The sequence below is a fragment of the Panthera tigris genome, chromosome C1 (assembly GCF_018350195.1).
Source record: "Panthera tigris isolate Pti1 chromosome C1, P.tigris_Pti1_mat1.1, whole genome shotgun sequence".
Taxonomy (NCBI): Eukaryota; Metazoa; Chordata; class Mammalia; order Carnivora; family Felidae; genus Panthera; species Panthera tigris.
This window is the reverse complement of record NC_056667.1, coordinates 149,490,998-149,503,454: the sequence shown is the minus strand read 5'-3', so window position 1 is coordinate 149,503,454 and position 12,457 is coordinate 149,490,998. Positions and strand designations below refer to the sequence as shown.

Below are 12,457 nucleotides of genomic sequence, written 5' to 3'. Positions count from 1 at the left end.
TGTTACCAGTATAAATATTTTCTCCCAGTCTGACTCCTAACAAGCAGTCAATAAATGTTAATTTATTATTTTTGTTGCAGATAAACCATACTGTCAAGTTATCAAAACTGTAAATTACCTCATTGATATTCTTACTAGCATTAAAGTAATCTTCCCTATAATAGTATATATTCCCTATATAGTAATTTTTCCTATAATCTAGAATCAATGATGATTTCTAGCTGGAACACTACATATAAATCAGGGCACGTTCTTCAAAGCCAGATCTAATTCGGCTGGAATTTAGTTTGTACGGGACCATCAACTTTTTCAAAGCTAAATTCTCTCCAAAGACTTCTTGCTACATGTGGCAAGCTTTACAATATTGACAACAATATTTACAATACTGAATCTTCCTATGTGAAAACAAAGGAATCTATTTTATAAATGTTTTTAGTATTATTGAAATAAGCCATATACATTTAAACATGTATTTCTTATGGTAATTCTTTCTAAGTATTTTATAAGTTTGGATACTATGAACTGACTTGCCTATTACAGTTTTCACCTGGTTTCAGCTTATGTAATTGCATGGTTACCACATACATAATTCTCTATTTTAACAGTTCTGATGGTCTTCTAGTTTAGTCTCTTAGATTACTGTTTGATTGTAAACATATCCTATCATACTTAAATAATGATAATCTGTCTTGGTCTTCCCAATATTTATTTATTATTGTGTTTTTCTTATCTTATTGCACTAGCATAAACCAACATTTTCCCAGTTAAAATAGCTACTGTAGTAAACCAAATGTAATCATATAATTACATGTTTATATCTAATCACATAAAAAATATACCTGAATTTTCTTTCAGGTTATAGAGTAGGTACTATTTCTACCTGAAAGGTAAAGTGTCAGATCTCAGAATTCACAGGGCTACATGTTTGAAAACAAGGTAAATTTTTATGTCTCTGTTATTTTTTTCTAAGTTTTATTTATTTAAGTGATCTCTACATCCAACGTGGGGCTCGAACTCATGACCCTGAGATCAAGAGTTTGATGCTCTACCATCTGAGCCAGCCAGGTTCCCCTCTTTATGCTACTTTTTTTTCTTTTTGAGAGAGAGAGGGAGGGAAAGAGAGAGAGAGATTGTGTGGGTTTGTACAGGGGCGAGTGTCAGAGGGAGAGAGAGAGTGAATCTTAAGCAAGCTCTAGGCTCAGCAAGGAGCCCACTATAGGGCTCAATCCCACGCCCCTGAAATCATGACCTGAGCCAAAATCAAGAGTTAGACGCTCATCCGACTAAGCCACCCAAGCACCCCCTATTTTATTCTTAAAATGCTCCTTTTATAATTCACTTTTCACTTGCACATTCATTTACAAATATCCAATCAAATATTATCAATATTTTAAAACCTGATGCATCTTAGCATGAATAAATTAGAGGAGATTTAGAATAACAGAGTGTGGTGATTGTAGTTCAGTAATTAGATAAATCAATGACTAGTAATCAAGCAGAATCTTTGTGTGGAATTCAGACTTGAAACAGAAAAGTTGGGACAAAGGAATTTAATTATTTTCTAATCTTCTTTCACTTTAGGAGCTAACTGGCACCTAACAGTAATTACCTTAGTTTAAAACACCAACCAATTAAAAAGAATACTATGAAGAATTGGTAGCATGGGCATTTCTTTTTATATTTTAAGTGTTACTAAAAACTCCACCACATTCTCTTTCAATCACAGAGGGAATTACATTCTCAAATTTGGACTCCTTCATATCACAGCTTACACATTGTTTTCATTTTATAACCAAACCTTACAAGTTTTTGAGTACTACAGAGATTTTTTAAAACTGTAAAATAGGAAAAACTTCTGTGGATGGGCAGCAGTAACCATAAATAGGTTATTTCCTGGCAGTGGTACCAATATGAATTTACTTAAAACTTGCAATGTTACAGAGAAATGAAAACCATTCCTACAGTCTGCTGAATAATATTACTTAAGTCACTAATGTATAAAAGGTTAACTGTTTTAAGTATGATAAACTATTTTTCTCTTTAATCTTCACAGCATGAAAAACATATACTAGAAAGATAAAAAAAAATTTCCCTATAATCTAGAATCAATGATGATTTCCAGCTGGAACACTACATATAAATCAGGGCATGCTCTTCAAAGCCAGACCTAATTCTGCTGGAATTTAGTTTGTATAGGCCCATCAACTTTTTTCAAGGTTAAATTCTCTCCAAAGACTTCTTGCTACATGCAGCAAATTTATACACTCTCCCTTGGCTAGTATTTATTTGGTAGGTTAATGTAAAAAGGAAAATATTACTTTCTTTTTAAACTTTGAGAGAGAGCCTGTGAGCACATGAGCGAGACAGGGGCAGAGAGAGGGAGAGAGAATACCAACCAGGCTCCATGATGTCAGCACAGAGCCCAATGTGTGGCTCCATCTCAGAAACCGTGAGATCATGACCTAAGCTGAAATCAAGAGTCGGATGCTTAACCGACTGAGCCACCCAAGAGCCCTGAGAAATACTACTTTTTGGTGTGACAACCAAAAAAAAATTTTAGCTGTCTCCAAAATCTTAAGCTCTAGCTCCTATCATTAAATTTTAGTCCTGTATTTCTACCTGGTTGTTTAAAATACAACTCGGGGGCACCTGGGTGGCTCAGTCGGTTGAGTGTCCTACTTCAGCTCAGGTCACGATCTCGCGGTCCGTGAGTTCGAGCCCTGCGTCGGGCTCTGGGCTGATGGCTCAGAGACTGGAGCCTGCTTCCGATTCTGTGTCTCCCTCTCTCTCTGCCCCTCCCCCATTCATGCTCTGTCTCTCTCTGTCTCAAAAATAAATAAAAACGTCAAAAAAAAAATTTTTTTTAAATACAACTCAATCTCCTTTCTCAATCCTTCTACTTCAAAATTGGAAAATTTTAATGGTACTAACATACTTTTAGTCACCTAGGTAGGAAATCCTGAATTCATCTCTGATTCCTCCTTCTTCTTTCACTCCATCTATCCAGGTGCCATGTTTTCTTTATTTGTCTGCTGATGCCTCTGTTCCCAATGCTACTCTGGTAAACCAAAATACCTAGTACTTTTGTTTGGGTAACAGCAAGCTCCTCCTGAACAGAACCTCCATGTCTAATCTCCTCTTCCGGCACAGCCCTTCTTCTACACTGTCGTCAAATTACATTTCTAAAATTAGGTTCTGGGATATCATACTCCTACTCAAAAATAACTCTATCCTGGGGTACCTGGGTGGCTCAGCTGGTTAAACGTCAGACTTCAGCTCAGGTCATAATCTCATGGTTCACGAGTTCAAGCCCCGTGTTGGGCTCTGTGATGACAGCTCAGAACCTGGAGCCTGCTTTGGATTCTGTCTCTCTCTTTCTCTCTGTCCCTCCCCCACTTGCCCTCTGTCTCTTTCTCTCTCTCAAATATAAACAAACATTAAAAAAATTAAAAAAAAAAAACCCAACAACTCTATCCTGGTATTCTAAATCCTGTTACTTGAATTCAATAACTTCAAAAAACTCTTCCCCACTCACTCTCATATAGTATATACTCTAGCCAAACACAGTTTCCTAAAGGTGTCTTTGCCTTTCTGTCTCCTGGTCTTCGCCTGTGATGTTTATTTTGCCTAGGGTAACATTTCTCTGTATGTCCAAATCTTATTCATGCTTTAAGGTCTAGTTCAAATGCTGTATTCTCTAAGATAGCATCCTGGGTCTCCCACAACTGAAAGCAAGAGCCTCTGAATCTCTATAGGACTTCACTATATTCTCTATGGTAGTGTCCTCTAACTTCCAACTTGAATGAGTACACAAATCTCCTGGAAATCTTGATAAACTGTAGATTTTCATTCGGTAGGTCTGAGAGTCTATATTTCTAACATGATCCCAGGTGACACTGATACAGCTGGTTTGTGGACTATTTGAATACTGACGTGTTATGGAACACACCAATTTTAGTCTACAACTCTGATTATTTGTGAACTTTTTTTACTGCCTCTGTTCTCCTAAAAATTAAGGAAGGATCCCTGTTTTCCACTGCAACTTGTACAGGAGATATGCAACTGATATTTGTAAACAAAACCCTGCAAAACTTGTATGTTTTACAAATTACAGGTTTTCAATCCATTAATAGGTTCCAAGCTATATGTACGTGTATATGTATGTATGTATATAACTGAAACAATAAAATTAAGTCAAATGAGAAAAAATATATCACATGTAATAAGGGTAAATATTGTTTTATAAAACTTTTGTTGCAACTACATATACACACATATACATTTGCATGTACTTGGTTAAAAATGTAAAATCTGTTTTCTAATTTTTTTAATGTTCATATATTTTTGAGAGAGAGAGAGAAAGACAGAACATGAGCAGGGGAGGGGCAGAGACACAGGGAGACACAGAATCCAAAGCAGGCTCCAGGCTCTGAGCTGTCAGCACAGAGCCCGATGCAGGGGCTCAAACCCACGAACCATGAGATCATGACCTGAGCCAAAGTCGGACGCTTAACTAACTGAGCCACCCAGGTGACCCCAAAATCTGTTTTTCATGTGAGTTTTAGTCAAGAAAGCTGTAAAATACATGTTATGGGTGGAATTATGTCCCCAAAAAAGATATGTTGAACCCTTAACCATGGTTAGAGATTAAAGTTGCCACAACCTAAGAAAACCTGGGACTGAAGAATGTGGAAAAGGAAAGGAAAGATATTCCCCTGGAGGCTTCAGAGGGAGCATGGCCCTGCCAATACCTTGATTTGGGACTTTTAGCCTCCATAATCATGAGGGAATGTATTTGTTTTAAGACACCCAGTTTATGGCAGTTTGTTATGGCAGTCCTTGGAAACTAATAGAACACAGAAGAAACATTTTATTTTATTTTTTAGTTTGTTTGTGTATGTGTGTGTATGCATGTTTGTATATACTGACTGACTAAATAATTGACAGAGAGGTAGGGGCAGAGAGAGAAGGAAAGAGAGAATCCCAAGCAGGTTCCACACTGTCAATGTGGGCCCAATGCGGGGCTCAAACTCACAAACTGTGAGATCATGACTTGAGCCAAAATCTAGAGTGGACGCTGAACTGACTGAGCCACCCAGGCACCCCCAGATATAGTTTAGTCACAGCTCAAGTATTTGCTTAATTTCAGAATTATAAAAAAATATAAATCTATGAACAAGAATATTATGGTCACATATATTTTAGTATACAATAAACATTTTCAGGAGATTCTACAAAATATAACTTTTAAACATACTCATATAAGTAATCTCCCCTATTCTTTTTTTTTAAGTTTACTTATACATTTTGAGAGAGAGAGAACACAGGGAAGGGGCTGAAAGGGAGAGACAGAATCCCAACCAGGCTCCACACAGTCAGTGCAGAGCATGACGCAGAGCTTGATCTCACGAACTGTGAGATCATGACCAGAGTCAAAATAAAAAGTTGGATGCTTAAATGACAGAGCCACCCTGCTAGTTATTTTTCCTTACATCATCATCACTTATTTTCTTATAGCACTAATCCTAATACATTATATTGTGTTTCTTTGTGTTTTTCCTACCAGAAAATAAGTTCTGTGTGGACAAGTATTGCTTCTTACCATACCCCCCGTGCCTGGTGCATAGCAGGTTTTCAATAGACACTTATTAAATGGAAAAAAGAAAAGCTCATAAACTAAACTGTATGTAGAAGTATTAAATGCTGGTGTTATTATCCTACATCTACTTGTTTCCCATTCCCTCCCAAGAAAAAGCCCTTTGGATAATCAAAAAATTTCAAATGTAAAATCTAGCCAGCTGCCTGTTTTATTAAAGTTGTACTGAAACACGGCCTCACTCACTCCTTTACATACTGTCTGTGGCTACTTTTCTACTATGACAGCAGAGTTGAGTACCTACAACAGACTGGATGGCTTGCAAAGTCCAAAATATTTACTATTTGATCTATAAAATAGGCCACTCTATTTTTTAACTATGTATATATTTATACAATACTTGCCATCTAATCATATGTATTCTAAAGATTATAAGAAATAAATGCGGGAAGTAACCTTCACCTTATTGTAATTCTTGGCTAATTCCAACATCTCTTTTACCACTGATTCATTGTGTTTACAGTGTTCACTGTAGTCCTGAAGTGTCAAACCTTCCATCCAACTCTTCTTATGCAAATTTAGCAACATCTGAAAAATATAAAGAGTGATTATTTTCCTGTATTGAGGATACCTCTTCACTTGTCCTGAGAAACAACTTCACAAAATTTGGAATTAATGAATTTAAAATTTAATTTTATTAACTTAAATTCTAGTAAGAATTCTCCTAAATTTATATTAATATAACCTAAGGAGTATTCCAACCTCATGGCCTTTGTACTTGCTGTCCTTCTGTCACAAAGACTATTTTCCTTATCTTTGCATGGCTTACCTTTCTCATTTCCTTAAAAATAGATGGCTTTCCTCATCACATTATATAAAAAAGCCACCTCACACTATCTCAAACATCTTTCTTCCCTTATCATTATTTTTAGAACATTATCAACACTTGAAAATTTTATTATTGCATTTCTCGCTCACTAAAATATCAAAAGAGTAGAAACTTTCCCAGTTGATTTCAAGATCACCAGGATGTAGATTCTAGAACAATATCTAATCATAACAAACATTCAATAAACATCTGTTGAATGCATAAATGAATGAATGGATGGATGGATGGATGGATGGATGGATGAAACTGCTATGTTACACACAAGGTCTCTAATAGTTCATACAGTCCAGCTTTCAAATACCAAAGTAAGGAGGTAAATGCCCCGTTTACTGAATGACTTCATGTAAATCTTACTGCGCCTCAGTTTACATATTTATGAATTGGGGGCTTATATTAGATAATAAATTTCTTTTCAATTCTAATATTCCATCCATAATTTTTAAAATGAAAACTTCCTTACTGTCTAAATGAAAAGTCATAAAACTGGGCAGGAAATCACAGATTTATCCAGTGTGCAACCAAATCAGCAAACTAGGATCAGACTCTATTAGTGATCATGGAACTAAACACCTTAGTTCACGGTTTCTCAAACTGGACTCCTAGTTCTGAGTATGTAATTCCTGGAAGTTCCTAAATTTTCAAGTTTAGAGTATTTAAGACAGTTTTTCTTAGTCTTATTCTACAAATGTTCTTTAGTTGAACTTACAATTGAGTAACTTTTTAAAATGACTGCTAAAATCACTGTGAAAAAAATCTGGTTGCCATTAGAGCCAGTCTATTTTGTGAGATCCATGAGCTGTAATCTGACGACGTAGCTAGAATAGTTTAGAAAAACAATTCTACTTGCTCAGAGACTTGCAGTTACATGTGGTACAAAGGTTTTCTTATGCTAGAGAAAAAGGTGCATGTCAAAAATCACCTATGAGACTTTGCCAGGCACAAAGCTCCAAATTCCTCCATTCCCATTCAAGGGCCCAGGGAGAGACAAGAGTTACCTGAAAAAAATCCTACACAACTAACTCCAATTTTTTTGACTGATTCCCATCTTCTCCACTGATAAGTGTTCTAGATAATATATCTTCAGGAAATTTTGGTGCAGCTGCAACTATATATATTATAAAGCTACCTATAATTAAGTGTGGAGGACTGGATTTTTCTACCACTTCCAAAGCAAAGTTTCCACAGAGCGTGAGGATATCTCTACCATGCCTGAACAAGGATTCCACTGGGACCCCTGAGGAAGTTTAAAGTTAGTTATACAGGTTGGTGGGTAAGAGTAAAGGTAGGGCTTTTGTTACCATAAAAGCTCCTGAACTGAGCTATTAGGAGCATAAGCATAACATTAATTAACTTATGTAGGTATTTGCACATGTGTCCTTAATGCCAAGGATAGTGGCTAAATTTTGGGGGGTACCAAAAAAGGGGGAAAGCTGATGTAATTAGCTGGATATTTCTAACCAGTTGGGTGTTAGGTATCAGACTAAAAAAATATTCACATATACGAAATTTTCAGTTTGTATCTGACAGGTGCTCTTTTTCATGGCCAGTATCTATTCTGCAAAAATTAAAAATAGGTGTTGAAAATATACCCCAGGGTATCAACTAAATGTATCATGGCAGATGTAAACTTTGGGACACAGGCAAGCAGCTGCAAAAGAGCTCAATGGCTCTATGTCTCCCTTCAGCACAGCAAAGAACTGGCCCCTGCAGCCCCTCACTCATCACCATGCTCAAAGCACACAGGACCTTTGGGTGAGTTTACTGGTAGCTTTGACCTTTTATTTATTTTTTATTATTTATTTATTTATTTATTTATTTATTATTTATTTTTTTACGTCAGACGGGTAATGTGCCAACGTCATAACAAGGTTTAAGGGTGGCACATGTCACACAACGGTGTGAACACCCAATCACGCTTAAGAACTACAAAAGGATATAGCTTTGACCTTTTAAAATATGTATTATAAAAATTAAAACAACAAAAGTCTCCTTTTAATGAAAGCCTTATACAGCACATCCTCCCCACAATATATGAATGAGATTAAAACTAGGGGTCATCTGGTTGAAAAGAGGCAGCATTGACAGATGAATGGATAAGAAAGGTGTGGTGTGTGTGTGTGTGTGTGTACACACACACACACACACACACACACACGCACATATACATACACAATGGAATATTACTTGGCAATTAAAAAGAATGAAACCTTGCCATTTGCAACTATGTGGATGGAACCAGAGTATATTATGCTAAGCGAAATTAGTCAGGGAAAGACAAGTATCATATGACTTCACTCACATGTGGAATTTAAGATACAAAAGAGATGAACATAAGGGAAGGGAAGCAAAAATAATATACAAACAAGGAGGGGGACAAAACATAAGAGACCCGAATACAGAGAACAAACTGAGGGCTGCTGGAGGGGCTATGGGTGGGAGGATAGGTAAGGGGTAAGGGGGGATGGGTAAATAGGTAGGGCATTAAGGAAGACACTTATTGGGATGAGCACTGGGTGTTATATATAAGGGATTCCATACTGGAATCTACTCCTGAAATCATTATTGCATTATATGCTAACTAACTAGGATGTAAATTAAAAAAGTCAAACAAATAAATAAAAGTAAAAAATAATTTTAAAAAAATGAAAGAGGGGGCACTATGAACAGCCCAATTTATCCCACTTCTCATCCACCTCATGTGCTACAGGTGAATACCCTTCTAAGGTACCTTTGTGGGAAACAGTTTCAACCAGTTAAGAAACGTCTTGTTTACTACTGATTACTTGTCACATTTGGACCAGAGAGTCACATGGGAATCAAAATGTATTGGCTATCAATAGTACTTACTGCTCTTAAAAATTATGTTAAGTCTCTCTCAGAGAGAAATACAAGAAACTAATTTGGAAGATGACTAATTGTAATAGTAAAGAAAGAAAAAAACAGTTCTGATTATAATTTCAAAAAGCAATAGGCAGACTTAAATATTTGGCATTAGGTGAAATAATCCTAAAATAGTAGAAACAAAAGAATGTTACAACCAAGATGTGAGGTAATTGTTAGGGTAATCAAAATTTAAAATTGCCTGGGGTGCCTGGGTGGCTCAGTCGGTTAAGCATCCGACTTCAGCTCAGGTCACGATCTCACGGTCCGTGAGTTCGAGCCCCGCGTCGGGCTCTGGGCTGATGGCTCAGATGGCCTGCTTCCAATTCTGTGTCTCCCTCTCTCTCTGCCCCTCCCCCGTTCATGCTCTGTCTCTCTCTGTCTCAAAAAAATAAAATAAACGTTAAAAAAAAATTTTTTTTTTTAAATTTAAAATTGCCTAGTATAGGGGCGCCTGGGTGGCTCAGTCGGTTAAGTGGCCGACTTCAGCTCAGGTCATGATCTCATGGTCCGTGAGTTCAAGCCCCGCGTCGGGCTCTGTGCTGACCGCTCAGAGACTGGAGGCTGTTTCAGATTCTGTGTCTCCCTCTCTCTCTGACCCTCCCCCGTTCATGCTTTGTCTCTCTCTGTCTCAAAAATAAATAAACGTTAAAAAAAAAATTTTTTTTTAAATTGCCTAGTATAAAAAGGGTAAGAATGTAGCTGTAAATATCTGAAAACACTACTGCATTTCCCTCTTTAATTTTTTTTTTAAGTTTATTTATTTTGAGAGACAGAGAGCAAGCAGAGGAGGGGCCGAGAGAGAGAGAGAGAGAGAGAGAGAGAGAGAGAGAGGGAGAGAGGGAGAGAGAGGGGGAGAGAAGGGGAGAGAGGGGGAAGGAGGGAGGGAGGGAGAGGGAGAGGGAGAGGGAGAGGGAGAGGGAGAGGGAGAGGGAGAGGGAGAGGGAGAGAGAGAGAGAGAGAGAGAGAGAGAGAGAGAGAGAATCCCAAGCAAGCTCCACACTGCTTGAAGTGTGTGAAGCGTGAAGCCTGATGCGGGGCCTGAAAGCGTGAGCTGTGAGATCATGACCTGAGCCAAAACCAAGAGTTGGACGCTCAATCAACTGAGCCACCCAGGCACACCTCGAATAACCAGGCGCCCAGGTTATTTTATTAGAAAAGATACATTAATCAGAAACATCACAGAATGAGGAGAAAGATTTTTATAGTAACTCATAAAACCAAACATAAATGTTTATTTCCTACTTATTCTCTATTTTAGCACCTACCAATAAGGTAAATGTCTTTAATATGTCCAATAAAATATTCCTTTATGTTCCTGAAATTCATTAGGAATGAAAAAATATTCGAACACATCAAATTCAAACATACTAGGTAATAGTTTAAATGGCTTTCTAAGATAAAAATTTTAACTTACCTTCTGTTCCAGTTCATTTTTTCGGTAGTTAATAGTAATGGAGTAGTAGTGTCTGTTTAGTCCGTGAATTAACGCCTATATATATAAATTATTAGAAAAGGACAAATTAATATTTTGCATGTAAAAGACAGTTCAAAACTGCTGACATATCCTGTAAATAGTATCTTTACCATCTTCTAAAAAAAGTCTTTTAACCTAAATAAATGAAAATGTATTTTTTTTTTCAGCTATAAGTTTAGAAGGTTTAGAAGTACAGGTCACACATTCTTCAAAATATCATACACAGCAGCACAAATTCAACAGTTTCAGTAGCCTTGCTCAGAGTCAGAGACAGGGTCTGACCTCACTGTAATTTAAGTTACAAACTAATTATTCATAATCTATAAATAATACTTAATTTGTTAAGTCTGATTTTATGATATCTAGGGGCTCTTTGTTATTTCAAAAGAAAAGCCTAAAATTTAGTCATAATAATACACTTATCTTTTCACACACAACATTAATCTGGGGTTTCCCTGTTTCTTGATTCAGATCTACAGAGTCATATATAGAGTCAAATAATTGTGTCTACACATGTCTCCAAATTAACAAAGTCCATTATCTTAACAAAGTCCTCATGATCTTAACCAGTGAGAGCAATCTCACTAACCAGAATTTTTTCCACTGCACTTGTCTTCTAAGACAAACAGGAAGGTCATAATAAAAATTTAAGCTAATGACATGGCTTTATTAAGAAACAATGAAATCTGTTTGTGATGAAATCCAAGTGCAACTGCTCAAATAATGGAATGTTAGCAACAGACGTTCAAATGGGGTTCAGAATGGTACTCTGGGAGACCCTCTATCTGCCTAGTAAGACATTAAAGTACAGAAATACACCTTGGATTTATGTTCAACAAGTACAAAAACAAAAAGCATTTGGGGCGTAACTCAAATATAAAGCTAAAGCTGACCAAAACCACCACCACACTCTCTAATTGTTGGAATTTTACAGTTAAGGTCTTAAGGTATTGAGGTAGAGGAGGAAGGGGTAGAAAGGAAACATTTAATGAATACTCAGCCTCTGTCTTGCACATAAAGTCTTCTAATCTTCACAACAACCCAGTAAGGTAGACTGGTTCTATTTGTATTTTGACAGATGAAGAAAATATAACACAATTCTTAATCTGTACCAGTTTTATATCAAGGCAAAGATGGGATTTGAACCTGAGTATTTCTGGCTCCAAAGCCCATGTTTTTTCTACCATACTATGCCACAACGTATCTTAGGAAATTCTTGGATTCATAAGTCTTTACACTTTAAAGGACCAGGATAAAAACAAAGCATAGCCAGTCTTATTTTAAAACTTTGCTACTAGCAAAAATTATTCCACCAAGTACTAAAACATTTTAATATGTACTATAACAATCCATTCTTATCCTAACATCTGCTATAATAAAATGGTTGATGTACAAAATTAAAGTACTAAATGTATCCATTAAATCCTTATTCATCTCAATAATCATCAGGAGTAGTGAGTCAAATTTCAGTGCTCACACATGCTGTGCTATGCAGATCAAAAAGTGGAATTAGGGGTGCCTGGGTGGCTCAGTCGGTTAAGCCTCCGACTTCAGCTCAGGTCATGATCTCGCAGTCTGTGAGTTCGAGCCCCACATCGGGCTCTGTGCTGACCGC

At 36.8% G+C, this 12,457-nt stretch overlaps 1 protein-coding gene and 1 non-coding gene across 4 annotated transcripts in view; both read right to left on the bottom strand.

The window, feature by feature from the left end:
• PSMD14 (proteasome 26S subunit, non-ATPase 14) overlaps positions 1–12,457 on the bottom strand; it is a 98,176-nt gene that overhangs the window by 8,397 nt on the left and 77,322 nt on the right. For all 3 annotated transcript variants that reach the window (XM_042994569.1, XM_042994567.1, XM_042994568.1), the window contains 2 exons: positions 10,783–10,857; positions 6,059–6,184 (listed from right to left, as the gene is read on the bottom strand). In XM_042994569.1, coding sequence (XP_042850503.1) covers positions 6,059–6,184; positions 10,783–10,857 — 201 coding nt within the window. The remainder of the gene's footprint in view (positions 1–6,058; positions 6,185–10,782; positions 10,858–12,457) is intronic.
• LOC122241778 lies at positions 8,320–8,420 on the bottom strand. The gene has a single exon (XR_006222001.1). It is a non-coding gene; the product is annotated as a small nucleolar RNA U13 (small nucleolar RNA).